Source organism: Micropterus salmoides, unplaced genomic scaffold (genome assembly GCF_014851395.1).
Source record: "Micropterus salmoides isolate LMB-PRFRI ecotype aquatic unplaced genomic scaffold, ASM1485139v1 Ms_hic_scaffold_22, whole genome shotgun sequence".
Lineage (NCBI taxonomy): Eukaryota > Metazoa > Chordata > Actinopteri > Centrarchiformes > Centrarchidae > Micropterus > Micropterus salmoides.
The window spans coordinates 14,750,577-14,771,655 of record NW_024041373.1 but is presented as its reverse complement, the minus strand read 5'-3'; the positions used below and the strand labels follow the sequence as shown (position 1 = coordinate 14,771,655).

At 37.7% G+C, this 21,079-nt stretch overlaps 2 protein-coding genes across 2 annotated transcripts; both read right to left on the bottom strand.

Moving 5' to 3' along the window:
- Window positions 1–2,294: 2,294 nt before the first annotated feature.
- LOC119917263 (rho GTPase-activating protein 19-like) lies at window positions 2,295–8,993 on the bottom strand. Its single transcript, XM_038737483.1, has 11 exons — window positions 8,902–8,993; window positions 8,322–8,575; window positions 7,286–7,366; window positions 6,538–6,747; window positions 6,210–6,436; window positions 6,023–6,109; window positions 5,294–5,359; window positions 4,548–4,751; window positions 4,369–4,464; window positions 4,046–4,156; window positions 2,295–3,555 (listed from the first exon to the last, which is right to left on the bottom strand). Exons 1-11 carry the CDS (start codon window positions 8,952–8,954, stop codon window positions 3,550–3,552), a joined length of 1,395 nt encoding a protein of 464 aa, XP_038593411.1. The 5' UTR covers window positions 8,955–8,993; the 3' UTR covers window positions 2,295–3,549.
- Window positions 8,994–13,745: 4,752 nt separating this feature from the next.
- On the bottom strand, window positions 13,746–20,832 carry LOC119917258 (pyrokinin-1 receptor-like). Its single transcript, XM_038737475.1, is given in 7 exon segments — window positions 13,746–15,847; window positions 15,849–16,173; window positions 16,595–16,772; window positions 16,853–17,074; window positions 17,549–17,754; window positions 18,314–18,410; window positions 18,536–20,832. Coding segments are annotated over 7 exon segments (1,311 nt in total). The 5' UTR covers window positions 18,686–20,832; the 3' UTR covers window positions 13,746–15,714.
- Between the last annotated feature and the right edge of the window lie 247 nt (window positions 20,833–21,079).

The window sequence follows — 21,079 nt, the reverse complement described above, 5'->3', positions numbered from 1 at the left end:
GTAGTGAGTTTTTAGCAATCTATTTTTTGTTTTTTTAGGGTCTGTTTTGTATACATATAATTCTTGATTCAGAGTCAGTCAGGAACTACTACTATTCATTAATTAGCAGTTAGTTGGTTATTTGTTCCATACTTATTGCTTGGCAACTGCTCACAGTATTAAGAAGCTAAAAGTAACGTAAAGTTATAAACACCTCAGCAATGGCCATGGTTGGCTCAGCTTGAGCCACTTGGTCTGTGGTCTAGTTCTAGAGGACTTTGCTGTGGGGTGGATTCCCTCCCAACATAAACATCAGCACAATGACATAGACCTAAGAACCCCATTCACTTTAACTAACAAAGGCAGAAGGAGAAAAAAATAAACAGGCAGGGGTGATGCAAGCAGAAACACTAGAATAGGTCTGCATCTCTGCTATGTGGCTTATCAGCTCGGAAAATGTGCATTTATGCACACGCAGGTGTACATGCACATACACACCTCAGAAAAAAAGCACCACCTGTCCTGGTAAAAGTGTCAGTGCAGTGTAGATCTTCCTTCTATGAATGGCTAATGAAAGAGGAGACAGTGGTGTTTTAGTGGTAGTGGGGGCTGGTGGTAACGTCCCTCTCCACTCAGAGTCGTGATAGGAATGCACACAAATACACAATAGGAATTATTCTGCTGCTCTCAAAGCCGTGGGAGGATATGGCAGCAATTTACAATTAGTCAGGGAGAGGAGAGTTTGAAAAACCCAATACCTAAGAGGAGGAAGTAACAGCAATTAATGTGGAATAGCATCCAATTTAAAAAGTCACAGTATTCCAGAAGCCTGTGAAGTTTGATAAATATTTCCCTACAACTTGTACCCAAAGTTAGAACTCAACAAACCAAGCTCTCATGAACACAAAGCTGGTTGCTGCTCGTGGCTATAGAGGAGTTCAATAGTGGAATGAATCTGTTAGCTCCTGTGTGTTTGACTTTAAAAAATGAAATCTGCTTGATAGAGGAAATAGAAAGGAATCACAGCATTGAGTACATACAACAGCATTCTTCAAACTCTCTATGGTTGAAAAAAGGACACAACTATGCCAGATTCTACAAAAAGTAATTTTTCCTTTTTTACACAAATTATTTGTCATTGGCTTGCTCTGGTATTTCACGATCTGTAGTTCTAGACAGCATTGGCTCCTTCTGAAAGGCATTTCAATGCATACATTTAAAGCACAATCATCCCCACTCATCATATATATGCTTGTGGGTTTGTGCGCACACCAGATAATGTAAAGTTGATTACAGTACGTCTGACTTATTTTACAGTCATCTGCTCATTCTGGAGAAGGAATGCTAAATCAAACCCCTGTGGAGTTTTGGCTGTAAAACAATACTATTCATATCATGGAAGCTGTCTGTTGTTTATTTACAGAACATGAGAAAAAACAAGCCCATTCTCATAGATGTTTACAACATATACTTACAATACCAAACATGCACTGACATGGACACCATAATGACAGACATTCTTATTGTGGAGAGCTGCTTTACTATCCACCCACTCAACCTCCAACTGCATAGAATATTTTCAATTTGGGAAAATCATTCACTGCACACAGCAGTTTTATGTTTCTTTTGGTGGCCTTCTTGGCATATATTTTTATTGTTGGTCATATATAGACTAAAACAGATTTAAAGTTTGCTTGATTTGGCATCTATGTAAATTTGCGACGCATGTTGACGCATTTGTTTCGTTTCAATTTCGGTATTCTTTCTGTTTTTTATTGCTGTAATGGACACAGCCAACCGAGTTTACACACAATTTGTTGACTGTTGTAGGATGTTATGACTTGTACTGTTCAAGTTAGAAGAGGTCAAAGCAAAGGAGATAGAGAAGCTTAAAGTAACATTTGCTTTAAGGGAAATATTATATTTAAACACAAATGTGTGCACACCAGTCTAATATATTTCAGTTTTTTACTTTATGAAATATTGAGTGTTCACATATTTAGGGTATTTAACAGCACAGGAGTAGTTAAAGCCATGTCAATATGAGCTTATTAACAGCTTCTACTGGATTTAAGGAGAATATGCTGGACCAAAGGTGTTCTGGTTGACTAATTATTTGCAACTACACAGCATCACCTTGTGGCTTGCAAAAAAACAGCATCAGCTCAGACAGCAACATCCCTCGCAAAGAAATGAAAAGGAGCATACAGTCATTTATGGAAAGGTGGAAAAAAGACAAAAACATTGATTATTATTTCTGAACCCCACTAAAGCACATAATCTGACAATTCAAATAAAAAGATAACTACAGGAAGTAGCTTGTTGTCTTTTAATTACAGTGAGTTGCATAGTTTCACAGTAGCATCAATATCATCAGTGTAACATAGTCGTTGAACATGTTGAACATGCGGCGATTATCACATAATGTAGTATTGGTAACAGCTTGGCAGAGTGACCACTGAACTGAAAACTGCATTGAAAGAGTAAGACAACAAGGAGGTTTTAAAAGTGGCAGCGGCTCAAGCTCTACCAAAAAACACCTGGGTTAGCAACCACAATAGAAGGCAAACAACAGATTCACTCGAACTAACCAAATAAAAAAAAAACATAAAAATACACAATAAAACTGTACAGATACAAACACAGCTATCAATTTGTATACAATATTGCATAAGGATAAAAACTGGCCTGAGAAAAACTAAAATTTAAGACGCAAAAGATTTTAGTTCAAAGTAGCTCTAGTATAAAATATCACAGCGTTTAAACCCAAGATTTGAGCTAAAGTGAAAACAAAAATGTTTTTATAATGCTTCTGAGCTGGTCCTGTGGCCTTTCACTCCCTCCATTCTCTGTAACTCTTCACTCCTTTATTTCACCGACACTTGAATTCTTTATAGAAATTTCAGCATACTCTTAAAGCTATCAGGAACTTAAAGGAAATTAATAGAAATTGCATAACAAAGTTAAGATATAATCACTTTAAGGCACATTTCTGAATCTACCACCTTTTAGATAAAAGTCTTCAACGGTCTGCAATGACCGTGTGATTCTAACTAAACGTAATACAACTTACAAATAAATTTAACCTTTAAATAGAACAGCCTGCATATCACGTTACCAATATATCCAATGCACTGGATTCTTGAAAAAATTAAGATGATCAATAAAAAATAAATACAATCAGGTTTGCAAATAAACACGTTCAGTCAATGATAAAGCTAAATATTCACAAAAAACACATCACTTGCAGCCTGTAGAACATTGACCAAGAAATAAGGAAATTAAGATGAAACTCCTGCAGACTGGGTAAGAAAACTGGTAAATTGCATTGACGTAAAATAAAGCGTGTAACATCCTCATTGTTGTCCATTTTATGTCCCTTAAGACACTTCTGGTGATTTCTTTGCTGTCTTACTAACCTTTAAGACTTAAACTTAAGTTTGTGGGCAGCTGACTCAATCTAAACATTACACTGTTTACGCCTCAAGAAGATCCTTTAAGATCCTTTAATACCCCTGACATAACAGTCAGACTGATGTTTCCTTGAAGAGACCATTCTTTTAAAGATGATTAATCCTGGATGAGATGAGGAGAGGGAGGTAAAAAAAGATACATTTTTATTCCTTTGCATCAGGCATCATTAGCAACATAAGTCAAACTGAGGCCAGGCTTGCCTGTGGTTAACAAACAAGCGGCTGGAAATGCCAGAAAACTCCTTTAACACAATCATGAGGAAAACTACTCTACTAGTTGATGAGTTTTAGAAGTGAATTTTAATTAGGTTGGTTTAAAGATTATTACCACTTAAGTACTTCTCCTAAGATGTACATCACCAGCATTAGAGCATAGGGCATTATAGACCATTTCACAATTTTCAAACATTTTGAATTGGCCCAAGTTTATTTACTGTCAGCGTCAGTATATACCTGGTGTAGTCTACAGGACCAAAACAGTAGGCGGTGATGTTTTCTATTAGTGAAATTCAGTTACACAAGCCGCAGGTTGTCAGTCTGAGACTTATTTCATAAAATGTGTTTGCTTTGAGGTGTAATAGTGCAATACTTACTCCTCCAAAGGTGGTGTTTTCCCTTCCCTGGACATCAACTGAATCGCTGGGTTGAGGACTCTGCCGTCTGTTTTCTTTCTCTGTTAATACTTGGCTTCCCAACACCTTCCGCTGTTTCATGAACACATTTTCATTACTGGTAGATGGATACTGATTTAGAGGGTAGTGCTGTATTAAAGATTTATAAGCCAACATGTTGTTTTATTTTAAACATGTTGAATGCATTTCTGTTATCATAAAACACTGAATTTTAATATTTTCGAACTTGCATAAAGCCTGAAAAGTGAAGGCTATCGCTATCCACAGGATTACTGTCAACAAACCTTGATAATTCCACCTAAAGAGCGTGAACGCCAATGTTTCCTGCTGAATGGCGTCCGTGAGTCAGCCGAAGGTGTCAGCAAAGGCTGCTTTTCAAACTACACACAAAAATATAAAACACATTTAGGTGTTGCGTTGCAAGTAGTAATTTACCTGTATGTCTTTTACCCTCACAACGTACCTGTCTGATGAGTTTCTTCTTTTTGGCAGACTCAGGCATGTGGCTGACCTGTTGGTACAGCTCTCTGAGGGCAGATTCAGTATAACTTTGAGTCTCAGATGACCTGACCTCACCTCTGATTGTTCTCATGGAGGGAGAAGGGGAGGCAGCTGTAACAGCAGGCATGGGCCCATCATTAGTCCCAGAGCAGAGCGTCAAATCATCCTAGAAATGTGAGACACAGCATGAGACCAGATATTTTAAATTGTTATCGCACTGAAACCACAAACTCTTTTCAAGACACATGAAAACAACATTATCACACCTTACACAAACAACAAATCTGAACATCGACACACTTTTCAGAAGTGTTATTTAAACTGTATTTCAAGGTAACACAGGGCTGCACAGTGAAATAAAGTTATGAGACACACACGGAACATAATACAACAGATATATATATATATATATATATATATATATATATATATATATATATATATATATATATATATATATATATATATATATATATATATATATATATATATATATATATATATATATATATATATAATACAATACAACAAGGTATAACATGAAGTACCTAAAACTAACGGAAACTGAAGTTACTGGATTCAAAGGTTAAAGAAAAACATTACTGTGGGAGCTTTGAAAATAGCTTTATAAAAAATTGTAATGCAATGCTGACACTTTCTTTCATTAAGATGAACATAGAAAAAAAGAGAAAAGTAGAAAATGCTCACCTTTGATAGAAGACTTTTTGATCCTGTGAAGTATAGGCGGGTATATTCTTTGATATATACAGGTGCCTTGAAAAATAAAACACATACATTAATTCCTCTGATGACTCACAAAAATGAATCTAGTGTACCATAGAATCATATAATTAGTATTTAGAAATGCATGACCTCACTCTTACCCTAAAGCACTGTGTATCAAAGCTGCCAATGTTCCACTTAAAAGGGTACATGGACAGTTTAGCAAAGAAACACTGCCTGCTATAATATATGAACTACTAAAACTAAAAGGCTGCTGATTGCAGGACATAGCCATAAGTGATTTTGCTTTCATATTTAAATTCCGTGATCTGTGTGCTCTTTACCCTATTTGCATTTCTTGTAACCTTGGCAACAACAACATGAAGGATTAATTCAAAGCAAAGAGAAAACCCATAATGAACTGACAGAGGAAGTATGACTTCCACATGGTTGTGGTAGACACAGACACTGTATATTTAACACATTCAAATTCTAATTAGAAAGACATGTCAGTGTTTTGTTTTGACATGACAGTAACGTTTAGGACAGAAGAACACAGACAACCTCAGATAAAAATCACACATTATTTTGCTGTTATGATCAGATAGAGAAAAGCAACAACAGACAAAACATGTTGCATTTAGTGTAAGTAAGCCTAACTACAGTTGCAGAATAAGAAAAATTTCAGAAACAACAGGCTATAAAGCTGCTGACCTTGAACAGTTTTTGAGAGTGCCTGATGAGGAACGCTATGCCATTATTCAGTTTCTCGATGTTTCCTTGTAGATCACTTGCCGTCACCTGCAACAAAAAAATACAGAAAATATGCCAAACTTTAAGAATGCTATACAGTGGGATAACATACTTGAAAGGTAGAAGAGAAATAACCTATAGTCCTTACATTCTTGGGCCAGATGATGTGTGGAGCAAACATTGTGGCTAGATTGATAGCGGACATCTTGTTGATGTTCTGATTGCGAGCAGTGTGGTACAGCAGGTCCAGCAGCAGCTTCAACAGGCTGCGGTTGGCTGGTGGAAGCAGCATGAAAAGGAGCTGAAATGCCTCAATCTGGCGTTCCTTGTCGGGCACATTCGTCTTCTCTCCTTTATCATCAAAGCGAGTCAGCTCTGGACACAGCAGATGACAGAATTATATTATCTTTTCTCCACCTGAATATTATTTTATCTTGAGCTATGACAAGGATCTGTATATAAGTCAACCAACACACCTCCAATCTTCAGATGAGCATGATAGTGTCTGTGCGTAAGCAGAGGCTCTGGCAGCTCTCCCAGGTAGGCTTTGAGCAACGTGGCTGCATCATTAGGGTGGAAGTCGCCTGTCTCTAGATCTATCTCTGCCCCAGCATTCAGCATCTCCCTCAGGGCTGCCTGTCTTAGGCTGTGGCCTGGCACACGGAACAACCCCTCCACATGAAGGTCTGAGCGGTGGGAGAGAAAGATGGAGCGAGACAGCCAAAGAGGAAGGGGCAAAAAAAAAAAATGAAGCAGAGTGAAAAAGACATAGGGAGACAAAGAGACAGAAGTGAGGAGAGAGCAAATGAATGAAATGGAGGGAGGGAGACAGCAGGAGCAAAGTGCTTTCAGATAAATTATTGACCCAAGCATTTGCTCCCAGTGTCCACTTTCAGTGAATGACATCATCGCTTTCTAGAAATAAACCATGACCTCATGCTAATTTGCTGCTCTCCAACTAAGTGAAAGTACCAGTGTCAAGAGTTAGACGTATCACTGATGCTTAACAAATCGAATTCTTATAAGAGTTAAGATGCAGGCTGATCAAACAATTTGACTGGATATATCGAGATAGATCTGACAGAAATACTATCATGGTTAAGAATTTGTTTCCTTCGAAGGTCACATATGCAAAATGTATGTAGTCATGATATCACACATTGCTTTGGATGAAGGTCTCCTCCACAGGGTAGATGTTATGCATGTATATCACATAATACTCACTTTTACTCAGGTATTCAATGAGCTGAAAGATCTGTGATATTCCTTCTTCAGTTAACGGTGCACCAAAAATCACTCCTTTGTCTGAAAGGCATCACATGGCACAATAAGACTGATTGTACTCTTTGTGTGCACAATTGGATTTATTCATCACACCAATATTTAAGTCAATTTCATAATTTTCATCATTCACATGGACCTGCTTCCGGTTACAAAATATACAACAGCAGAAAGCCACTTAATCTACAAACAAGGCAACTTTGGAAATAAAAAAAAAACAGGTATAGTTTGCAGAGGGCTTACGTGGAGAATGAAACTAACCATTACTTTAATTATCAATAAATCTGACAATTTGTCAATAAATTTATGATTCAGTCAATACAAAATTATTGTCCAACTATTCTGACAATCAATTAATCGTTCAAGTCAAAAAATCTCAAACATTCCCTTGTTCCTGGTTCTAAACCGTGACCATTTGCTGCTTCGCCTAATGTGATAATAAACTGAACAGCTTTAGATTTTGGACTGTTGGTCATTCAACAAAAAAAAGCATATTTGTTGACAAAGAGTATCATAAATGTTTTGTATGGTCTACCTCAGATTTGTGAAGTGATCCACTGTTTGGCTTCAAGTGTTGAATATAAAGAAGAGTTTAAACAACAATTAACCATCAGGTTTCTTCAACTTTAACTCAGGAGCAAAAATCAGCCTTTAAACTCGAAAGATATAAAGATTTGATACTTATTGTGATAATTATTGATATCGAAAGATTTTAAACTTTTTTAACTATTTATATACACACATATACACACACACACACAGAGGAATCAAAGTGTTTGGTAAAGTCCTGATGAGCTTCATTAGACTGTATGAGGTAAAGTTATGTGGATAAATGAGAAGTGGTGCCTTTTAGGTTTTGTTTACCATTTATAGTCTAATGATATTACTCAATAAAATTACTTGGCACAACCCATGTATGTGTAAAACCGCGTTTCAAAGATGGTAACGTTAAGCACACTAATAGCTCTGTTTGCCTAACCTTTTCGTTTGAGGAAGTTGAAGGAACGTAGAAATCCACTGGCGGAGGGCACCCTGAGCTCAGACTCTCCTGTGAGCTGGGAAAACTCATCCCCTGGAAGGTCTATGAGTCGAGTGATATTGCTAAGTACCAAATCCGTGAAGGCCTGTGGATACTCATATCTCAGCCTCTCCACAAAGAAATCTGGGTTAAAGATCACAGGCTGGCTTGAGTTTGGCTTTTCATGTCTATTAAACACACTGCAGTTTGTCCCCCTGTTAAAGAGAAACACAGAAGCCGGGGGGGGTTCCGTATTGAGGAACAGTGGAAACGCTTGGACCTGGTGCATAAACTTTAGCAGTTAATTAAGAAGGGGTCGTTATTTGGCATACATTACATACAGTTTAATTAGCTAACGTTAGCGTAACAAGCTGTTGCTAGGTTAGCTTCGTTGGCTAACGCGGTAATGTGTCTGGTAACGTTAAGTTACAATACTGAGTAGTTAACAACAAAGATATTTTATTAGCTGTAATCCTGGAAACTTAGTTTTATAACATGTTAATATTAATACGACATACTAAGCGAAAAGTTGGTAACTTACCTTCTGTCCAGTTTGTGATTGTTTTGGGGATACTTTTCAGTTTCAGCCGCCATCTTCGTTTTGAATCTTCCGCTGTTTCATCTTTAGCCCCGCCCACGGCGTTATGATTCGCTGAAATAGACCGGTGAGCTGTAGGGAGCCAGAAGGGCTTCCTTGTGACGGTGACATCACGTACCGATCATTGGGCTGATGTCTGCGACTTTGCTTCAGGGAAATAAAGGCGCGCGGCTGAGTTTACTTTCTATTGTGATAGTTTTTTAACACCTCTTGTGAGAAGGATCAGGTTCCAGCCTGGACACCTCGTCCTCTAGTGAGGAGAAAACTTGTTTCCATGAGATGAGAGATCTCTCTCTTTCTCACCCATTGCCATGAATGTTTAGGTTGTTCAGGCTGCAATGTTGCCAGAGCACAAATTCACATAAACTATATAAATAAATAAATAAAAATATAATTAATTAATAATGTGATAATTAAGTTACTTTATACAAACAACAGTGGTTCTCCTGTTGCATGAGGAAATACATTTAGCTGCAATGATATGGCAGTAAGTAGGAGAGTTTCTGTGTGTCTGATTTAGCTCTCTCTCGTGCACACACACACTGTTTGGAGCAGGCTTTTAGTCTGTCTTCTATTGCTCCTGTGGAATGGTAGTTCAACATAAATATAGACCTAACTATAAAATATTAAAAAATTAAAAGTAGCTTAGATGTAACTAAGCTACTTTTGCCACACTGCTGTAGCTTAGCTTGCTACATTTCACTGGGGGGTAGCTTCTGTGTAGTGAAGCTTAATTTAATGTAGAGTAGCTAGTAGCTTAGCTCACAACATTTTCCAAGTAGCTTGCCCAACACTGCTATTTTCCAGACTGTGTCTGGGACAACCGAAAGTGAATACAGAAATAAAAAAATGCTCAATAAATAAATAAGCATCCAAATCGTTTTCCTCAAACGAAAAAGTTAAATAATACACAACTTAAAAGAGATATATCAATTTCATCATTGTAAAATTTTATTAATGCCTACATTTATTTTGTAATGTTTTTGTGGTGCATTTAATAGGAACTTTATTTATTTATTAAGCATATTTTAATTTTTGGTTGTGTTAGACATGGTGCCCCATAACTATGCAAATACAGTCCAGTACCAATAATATAAACATACACTTTTCATCACTTTCAATAGTTTTTTACAAAAGCCAGTTGAATTAACAAAAATTGAAATTACATTCACTAATTTTTGATAGATTCTTTTTTCCATTTTGGCAGCTCTAGGCTATCATACAGTTGGTGTGTTGGGAAAGAGTTGCTTATTTACGTCCAGCAGACAGAGTGCGATATTAACAATCAATTGGAGATGAGTTTTTATCCACCTGACACCTGAAGTTCAATATTTACTCATCTTTTGGGTGGTCTCCTCCAACTCCTGATGGAAATATTTGGTTCTTTAGCTGCTAAATATACCCCTGTGTTCACCAACATTTGTCTGTTTGCATTTTGGTGCTGGTTGGTCATATTCACTGGAAAAAGCCTGCTGCTCTTGAGAACAAGGTTGAAGAGCGGTGAGACTGACCAAAACAATGACCTGAAATATTCTAAAATGCTAGTGCTAAGGGAAATTGCCTGCCTGGTTCCAGACCTCTGAACTGACTCCCACATTTGTTCAGAGATTCATATAGAATGAAGTCACAAACAAATGGAAACAGGCACGTGCACACTTAGACATCAAAAGGGGCTCAAGCACCTGCCCTATTTCTTCCTCAAGAGAAAGTGGCCTTTTTTCTGGGATGCTTTTTATATATATATATAAATTAATTTATATACAGTATATATATTCCTGTTTGTGCACAGCTTTCCTGTCAAATAAATATATTTACTGAATAAAAAATATCAGGTCAGGAGATGAGACTGTGGAGTTCCGATGCTCTCTCTCTCCCTCTCGCTCGCTCCGCGTCTCCCCGCAGCAGCGCACACACACGCAGACAGGCAGCAGCCCCTCCCAGCAGTGTTTTTCTTGGCTTGTGTGGAGGTGAGTGGTGATGAACAAAAGACTAAACTCCCAGTGCCTCGAGTTTACAGCTAATTCGCAAAAAGACAAAAGGCAAGTATAAGTCTTACTAATATGTATGACTCATGAGCTGAGCTAATGTAATAAGTTAGCTAAAGTCAAGCTAAGGCAATTTATCATGGTTGGTCATACAGGCTAATGTTACTGTAGCCTACTTAATGTAGACACAACAGGTGAATACAGTAAAATTCGTGTCTAATAATGTAATCAGGATCGCCACATTGATATGCAAATTAGGCGTTAGGTAAGGCACTGCAGGTGAATAGGATAAAGAAAACTAAAGCATGTCACCACAGAGCTTCCTCAGTAAATGAATTACATCAAGACTCTTTCCCCTTGAAATGTTATGTTTAAAAATGCAGATTAGATTGTTTTAGTTCATTTAGAAGAAATCTACTAATGCAAACCGGTGAAAGGTAGGCTTAAAACAAACTCCATCTAAATGTGTATTTTGGAAGTTTTCTTTCCATGTATTGTTCCATGAGTCAAAGAAGACAAAAGCAAAATAGACCAAAATCTCAAAATTGACCACTAGCCTATATGAAAACGTGTCCTGCCTTTACATGATACAGATAACCCTCCCTCAAATGTGAAACCAAGTAACAATGAAAAGTGTTATGTAATCCAATAAGACCAAAATAATTAAAAGGGTTTACTGCCTTGTCAAAAATAAACAAATTATTAGTAAAAATAACGTTTTGTCAAAAAAATCATAAATAATTTTGAGAAGTGCTGTTTTTTTCACTTGAGCCCTGCCCAACAAAATGTCTGTGCAGGTCCCTGAATGGAAATGTATCCTGACCATTGGAACTGTAGAGATGGGTGTTCATTCCTTGTGGGTCTGTTATTATGAGAAACCCCTTTGATATAATAATAAGTCATTTGATCTTTTGTTAATATAAAAAAGTCTATTAGAGCAGCTTTTTTGTGCACTTCTTATATGCCTCCAACTGACCTTCTCAGAGTTCCTGTGTGGAGGTTGATTAGCTGTATACACAAAAGGAATTCTGATGATCACTGGTCAATGATGGTACTGGCCACTGTGCAACCACCTAATAATACATCCAATCAACAAATCTTTCATTAAATATTTTGGTACTGGATTGTACATTACTTACAGCTAGACCACACTTTATACAATGTATTTTTAGTGCAATGAACTCCTTTAAACTCCTCATTTAATAGTTGCCAACTAATCCATAATTAAATTAATCATTGCTGCTCTAATTTAAAATGTACAAAATCATTGTTGATAGCAACAGGTTCATCCCTCATTGCATTCCCGGACATGAAATGGCACCTAAGACAGTGAAAATGTCTCAGGTGACAACCTCTGTGTCTGAAAAGTTAAGCCAATGTAGAAGTGCCTTAAATCTGCATTATTTTAATGGCCAGCAGGGATGACTCCACTGGTTGCAAAAGAAATCAGACTGCATTGGAGTCTATGAAAAAATTACCCTACTTCTCACTTTATTTATTATGTCAGCAAACACTTTCCTAATGGGGGACATCACAGTGAATATGTCCACTTCTTTTACACAGTCTATGGTTTTGTCAAGCTGGTACACGTATGAACTAATTCTCCCTGCAGACTTGGGTAGTGCAACTAATTTTTTCCCACCCTGTCTGGTTTAGCTAGCAGCGTTCATAGAGTTATGCTTAACTCTGCCATTTTTCTGATGGTTCTCGGCTTCTGTTCCACAAAAGTGTGTACGTGTGTGTGTTTTACATATATTGGCCAATAACGTGTTATAATGTTTTTGTGTGTGTTGTATCACAGAAGATGACATGGATGGAGACATGGAGGATTGTGGACTTACTGAAGCCATGGTTGGATACTATAAAAGCAAATCCAACTCAAAGGCAATCTCTTTTTAACAATTAAAATGGCTTATTTTTATGGCATGGTCATGTTAGACCTTAAAACACAGAAGCATTTTGGCATCAAAAGGCCCTTTATAGTGTTATTCCACCAATAGGAATCTTCTTCTTGGACATGGTGTTTTTTGCCTAGAGAGGGCATAGACATAAAAAAAATCTCCAGGAGATGGCGTTGTTTGGCTCACAATAAGTTTGGAATAATGTGTACCCCAAAACAAAGACGGTGAGACCCTTAGAGCCATTACCAGTTAAGGTCTACTATCAGTCTACAGGAGTGTGCCAACCTCAGTCTTCCACTGATCCAAGGCAAGTGCATCACCATTTAATAGGCAGTTGTGGTTAACCTCTTCAACCTGCAGTTGTTAGTCATTGCTGTGTAGTCAAGCTTTGTTCAAATCCCCAGAACTTCACAGTAAATTCTAGTGGAGAGCCCAAATATATGCTGAATTACAGGAAAAGTGTAGAAAATTATGCACAAGACAACTACTGTAAGTATTTTTTATGTGATGTAATGCTGCAGTGCTGCCTTAAAACATATTGGCTTTCAATCACTCAGTGTAAGTGTGATGTAGCGTCAATGAAGCACTGTCCTACAATATGGTAACACATGTTATGTTTTAACTTTGAAACTCCCTAAGGAGGAATTTAAGGGAAATGGAAGTTCAAGGAGTTGGTGTGCTTAACAACATAAAAATGAATCAATACTATTTTTATGTTTTTATGACAGTGGTTTTCTGCTTATTTGCATGGTGTGTGGTCCTGGTTTGTGCTTTTCTGAGAACAGTGTATAGTGAAACATTGTGAAATAAAACTAGATATTGTATGGGATTATTTAATTTTTTAAGATTAAATCTTTAAACAACGAAATGTTTTGTTTTTCGACAAGGACCACAATGGAAATCTGGTTATTAAGACTTTATTGTGCCATCCTCTGGGTTCAAATACACATGTATGTGTTTTTGACATATATGTTTTATTATTTAACCTAAATAAATTAAAATCCTAATCAAATCAAACATCGCTATGTTTTGTGTTTGTGAGTAACTCAAGAGTCAGTAAAGATTCAGCAGGGATCTAAGGGAGCCTATAACTCTAATGAGCAATAGAAAAGGTGCAGTAGTAATACGAATTGACAATTGACACAGGCTGTGCTCATTAATGGGGTATCTACTTTACATATCATCAGGAACCCTTGAGTAATGTGTTGATAGCTGGTCTCAGCTAAGTCATCATGTCTCCTGTGGCTGGTTGTCTTGACAACTCAAATACTTTTCTACTCCACTCCACTCAATGCCAAATTCATATATGGCAGAAATATGCATTTATATCACACTCACAAAGGTATAAAATATACTTCTGTCACATACTGTAAATCATGAAACTTACAGACAAATCAGTTTGGTTCAAAAATGTGGTTTAGCTACATCAGCCCCAAATAGTGTTTTAGGCTAGAATACAATAAAGCACGATTGTGATTAACACTCTCAGTAAGCAACTCCTCTGTGAATCATTCAGGGTGCTAACCCATCATTTGACACTGTGACAGGCTAATGCATGGATTAGTAATGTACAAACCCTCAGTCTTCTTTAATCTGACCATTTTGTCCCTTCTCTGTGTTCTCTACATTGCAAAATGTATGTCACAGTACGTGCGTATATGAGCGCTGCACCTGAATAACACTTTTGAAGAATACATATTTCAAACTTAACATAGTAATACACACTACCACATCTCATCAAGTAATCTTTTGCACAGTTGTACATTGAGCTAAAGCAGTAGCTAGGACCACATTTCTAGAAATGTGGGATATATGATATCTCATACAAAAAAATTGCATTGCTACAATAAATGTCTTCACATCTGTCACAATAATATAAGTTTTTAAACACTAATCATATATTTCTAGCTAGACAAAAGCTACATGAGAACATAAATGTTGGCATCACAATACAGGTAAATTCCACATATTCTGTAGACACAGTAAACAATATTTACAAAAAATTACTGAAAACTACGGAAGCCCTAGGCGGCCATCCATTCAAATATTTTTCACTCTGTTTTCCCATGATTACGGGAGAATTACCTCGAGATAACAAATGTTGTTTTCCCCTGACAAGGGAATAATTATCTTGAGATCTCAAGATAACAAAAATTTAATACAGGAATCGGCATGCTTTGGGAGTTCATGTCTTATTAAGGGGAAAGCTCTCCCTGGCTCCATCATAGTTCGCACCTCGAATGGATTTCCCTGATTGAGAAGCAGGAATTTCCTCTGCCTGTGAATGATGGGGAAATGAAAAGTCCATAGGTTGATGGATGTGGACCAATCACCGGGACGCACACAGTCCAGTACATGCTTTATTGTGAGCAATTTGAAACAGTCTCTTCATAACAACTTTGTTGAAGAGGATTATAAAAAGATAAAACAAAAAAAATGGTCTTAAGTAAGGATCAAACGCAGAACCCTTTGACTGTGAGTGCTGTGCTCTACCAACTGAGGTAACCGGTCACACTGAATACCAATCTGAAATCTGAAATTACTATCATGAAACGTTTCTGCCGACCCCTGTGTTAAACAACTGGTTTGTTATCACGAGGTCACGAGTAAATTATCCCGTTATCACGTAAAAAACACATTCTTCATCTCGAGATCTCGAGATAATTATTTCATTTTCATTATCGAAACGGAGTAAGAAAAATATTTGAATGGATGGCTGCTTAGGGCTTCCGTAGATAACATATGACATGAGCTAGATTTCTCTGAGATGCCCTTGCAGCAATTAAGGGGGGAAAAGCAGATTTTTTTGGAAAAATATGTATTTAATTTTTGTATCCCAAAGTCATGAATGTGTTCAGTCTATAATCGTGTTAAAAATTTAAACACTCACAATTTAGAGTCTTGTTGTTGAAAGGGGCTTTCATCAGTGCTACCTCCATCCCTCTGATTTGATTTGTTCGTGACTTCATTTCTCCTTTTGTCCATCTTCTCTCCATAGCATTTACCATCAATCATCTCTCTGGGTGGTGTGCTTGCTTCTTCAGTAGAACTTCTCTGCCGCAGCCAAGACATGCCCCTATGCTTCCAGTAGCAGTGAGGCCTGAGCCTACCCAGTGTTCTCCAGCATGCCCTGCGAAATGTGTGTGACGAAATACAGAAAAGCAGCGGGTCCAGAGCACCATTGATATACCACAGTGGAAGGGACAAGTACGTTTTCAGGATTGTGTATACTGAAAGGACGGTATCTGACCACACTACCACATAGACCTGCATCAATGATGATGCAATGTCTGGAAAGTTGCAAACAAAAAAGGCTACTACAACTGCACCTGGAAGAAAAAACAGAGATTATTTTAATAGCAGAATTGCATTGCTTGAAAGACATCAACATGGTTAAGCAATACGTTTGCATTTAATATATTGTCTAAATGCCAGGCCTCAAAAATGCAGGTCAGATCCTGACAGTGTATGATGAGGTAACCATCAACAACACCTCATATAGTGTCCAGCTTCTCTGCTGCTATCTAATTGGCCAGGAAACATTGGCTAAAACTAAATGTTGAGATTCCAGCATCCACTACTTTGCATGGACATGTGAATAAAAAGTCAGTGTCTCACTTCCTGGAGTGAGCTGCCACTTAACCTTCATAAGGTCTTCATCAGACTGAGATACATCAAAGCACTCTAGAGATTTACTATTACACCACAAGACCTAAACAACCATTCATTCATCATTGTTCTGGGGCTCACCCATGAGTTTTAGAGCCCGCTTTTCATTTAAAAGTAGCTTTCCATTCTGATGACACTGGACATCTCGTCTTCCTTCTGGATCCAGCCGCATGAGACCCATGTTTCTCCTTTGACGTCCATTTCTCCTCAGGTAGAGCAGGATGAGCAGATAAAGTGTGAAGATGGCGACCAGTGGGACCTGTAGTTGGAGAGGCATGTAGAGTGCCTGTGTTTGATGCAGGTAAGCATATACAATCTGTTCAACAGCACATATCTCACCAGAAAGAAGAACCCCGCTCTCAGGAGCAAAGCTCCTTTGTAGATGTGTGCAGGATCAGGCTCTATCATCTCACACATTGTGGAGACATGGAAGGCATCTTCTCTCGTAGTGGCTTTGTAGTCCAGGATGCAGGCACGAGTCTGGTCATAGACTAGAGCAAAGGGTACTGCTGAGACCAGAGAAATGATCCATACTAAAAGAAGGCACGGCAAACGAGACTTCTGTTGGAAAGGACAGAGAGATGGTAGGAATTTCCAGTTCACATAGTTTTATGAAATGCTTAATATGGGATGCAATTTTACACATTGTATTTTATTACATTTTCTTCACTATGTGTCTTTTGCATTTCAAAAGATTGGCCTTCTGTGTATGGGCCACTTTCCTTATCCTTATTTTTTTTTACATTTCATTCTGGGATGCAAATATAGCAGAAGTAAAAGAAACCCATTCTGCTATTTCTATCTGACCAGGTTGAAGAAATGAGTTTTCAAGAGCTTCTTGAAGTTAAGAGGGTTGCCCCTGCTCTGATGGCATCTGGTAGCTTATTCCACCATTATGGGGCTGCAGATGAGAACAGCCGGGACTGAGATTGCGATATGTTAAGCAGTTTATGTTGAAAGAATTAGAGTAAGAAGAAGAAAGAATGAGTATGAACAAGAAACATGTAGTATATTTATTTTCTGCAAGTACTCAACCTTCAGGCTGGAGACAGACCACATAGTGTGGCAAATGGCTGCATAGCGCTCAGTGGTGAAGGTCACAATAACCCAGCTTGTGGTGGCACAGTACACTTGGCGGACCATAAAGTAGACCTTGCATACGGCTTGGCCCAGACGCCATGGGTAGCTCTCCCAGTAATACCGATACAAAGTTACCGGAATAGTTGACAGCTGCAGAATGTCTAAAATTTTAAAAGAGGGAGATGAAGGTAATTTAGAACGTTTTGAATTGAGGATGGTTGCTTGAAGTAGGCAATACAATGTACGTAGCTGTGGAGTTTAAAAAGGAACTGCCGAAGTCCAGGGCTTACAATATTAAATTGAAATTATGTATGAAAAAATAAATTTAGATATAATAAAGAATTATTATTCAGTGTACTCCAAAGTACAACATGACCATCTTTATAATGAAACAGAATATGAAAAGCAGTTGCCATAATTGGGACCTGTTGATACCAATTCAGTAAATCCACTGTATAACATTAATACATATCAGGAAACAAGCCTGAAAACATTCAGTAGGAAACTGGAATTTCAATCTGAAAATGCAACTGACAATTAAATGTCCATTTGACACTTTTTTTTTACACAGTTTAGCAGAAATTATGTGTTTTCAAAACATGAAATTGTTTTATTAGATTATAATTTAAGTAAGTATTAAATTTAATTTAATTTTCCTTGAATGATTTCCATTTAATATTGTTACTCCTGGCCTTCCATAAGGCGCATGGTAGTGCGTACCTGATATGACCAGGCTGAGAAGGTAGAAACGAATGGCACTGACTCGCATATGAGCATCCATGAGGAGGGTCAGTATGCTCACACCATTGAATAAGACCTGCAGAGTGTGAGGAGATGGCATTTAGTGGTCTACAGTGTCAGCATATTATTAATGCTATACGCATACCACTTTGACAGAATTGGCTTGTGTGTCAAGTGTGTCCAATAAATGAATTTTCATACTCCGAAGAAGAAGATGATGCTGTAGAAGATGGTCATGGGGATAGCAATTGTCAGCGGCTCACTTTTGGTGACACTTATGTCGAGCTGTGGCATCTCACTTGGGCTGACATTGCAGCTGAAGAGGAAGGAAATCTTCCCTGAGTGGTTCATGGTGAGGCAGCTGATTGAGAACTAGAAAGACATTATAGAGAAAAAGATAAAATTCCATAACTCAGCTGGGTTACGTATAATAAAAATAATGGGTTTACTATTAATTAGGTTCCTCCACTATGTTAGAATACATTAAACTGATTAACTGACAATTATGTTGGACATAGCAAACATTCAGATCAGATGTCATTCTAAGGAGGGTTAAATCAAGGGCAGACGTTTCACTTCTCATCCAAGAGGCTTCTTCAGTTCAGAACTGACCACCGTAACTATGACCTGGATGACTGATGATTTTCAGACATTGTTTTTAAATGAGTAACTAAGCCTGTTTTTAAATGAGTGCTGGAATACCTATGTTTTTCATGGTGTTGCATAGATTTGGTGTGCACAATTTAGCAGTTCCAGAAATAGCTAAGAGGAGCACCTGCTGTGCTCTCCCATACTACACGGAGATTTTATAAGAGACAGACCTCCCGTGAGAAGAAAAGGAGAGGGATAAATCAGTTGACCTGTTGCACAAATTATGCCACCTTTTGTGAACAAATCATCAACACAGTTGGAGTCAAATCTAGAGGCATATAAATGACTAATTATAGGGCACAACATGCAGAGTGCACTGTAACAAGATACATCTGTCAACCTTTCATTTTAATTATTTAGGACAGGTCTAATTCAAATTGGACATGCACACACTGTATAACCTGTTACACTGCCAGTATAGCCGGTTGCAAAATCAAGATAATTGTTTGCAAGCCATTATTGTACACTTACATATAATAGACTTATTACTTACACTTAATTTGAAGGTGTATAAGATCAATAAATGTAGACTTACCTTCTAGGGGCAAAAATGCACGATGAAGCCAAGCAGCTCTCTTCATGAGCAAGAAAAACCTCCTTGTTTGTCTCCCTCCTTCCCTCTCTGACTCTCTCCCTCTGTCTGTAACTCTCACTCTCTCATTGTCTCTCCATCACCTAATCCATCTCCCTCCCAACAGTGGCGAATAAAAAAATCCCAAGTCAGTGCAGCTGCTATAATATTCAAGACAGTCTGACAGTGAGTTGAAAATATAAATGAGCAATAAAATTACTGAGTGAAACATAGTGACCCTTTCCACAATCAGCATTGCTTCTGGATATTTCATGCAGATGTAAATGTGCACCTGATATTACTAGTGAGCGGATTAGAAATGCACTGGACACACTGCTGCCACAGAAACACTCATAACCTTGTTTTTGTCACTTATTGACCTGAATGTATTCTATTGAGACTAACCCTAGCCTTAATCAAAAACCCAAATGGATTGTGAGAGCAGAAATAAACACACGTCTGAATCACAGGCATTTAGGATGCTTTATGTGGCCAAAGATGAGGAATCACTATTAAATGAGTAGATCAATACCACTCTCATATGTTTATGCTGAATATGAAGTTTCAGCCAGCAGCCGGTTAAGTTAGCTTACGATAAAGACTGGTAACAGGGAGAAACAGCTGGCCTGGCTCTGCCAGAAAGTAAACAAATCTGCTTACCAGCCTTCTAAAGCTCACTAATTAACATGTTTCATATCAATTGTTGGTAACACTTTCCATGAAAATCATCACTATAATGACTTATGCATATATTTATGACATGATATAATGCTTCCATAGGACATAACAATTGTTATAATCACTTACAAACATGCATTAGGCGCTGTAAGTTCATAAGTCATTAGGCGCTGTAAGTTCCTTTTGATTTAATGTTTTATAATTAATAGTTATACCATTTTATACCACTGTGGACCAAGAATCTCCGACCATGTTCCGTAGTACATTATAACCATGTACTCTGCCTCGTTATAAATACACTTTAGTTACAATTTATAATTAGTGATATAAAATGGAATAATAGCTTATAGTAATGTTTAATGTTATATAGGATGTCTTTGTTTTAAGAAAGTGTTAAAACATCCATCCCTGCATAATATATTACAAGTGGACATACTACATGAATTAATTATAAGAACTTATAACACGCATTTGTTTGCTTTGAGTAAAGTGACACACATTTTGCGCAGGAAAAAAGCTTTTATTTATGTTTCTTCACTTTATGAACAATCAGTATGAATTTTGAACATTTTGCTGTTTTGCACAAAAACACCATCCATCCATCCATCCATACATCCATACATCGTCAACCACTTATCCTGCCTACAGGGTCGCGGGGGGCTGGATTCAATCCCAGCTGATATCGGGCGAAAGGCGGGGTACACCCTGGACAGGTCGCCAGTCAATCACAGGGGCACAAAAACACAACTTAATTAAATCAAGGAAATTCATTCTCATTGAGATGAGAACACATTGGCTTAGATGTTGTCACACATGAATGGCGAACCTATGGACAGGCCCTAACA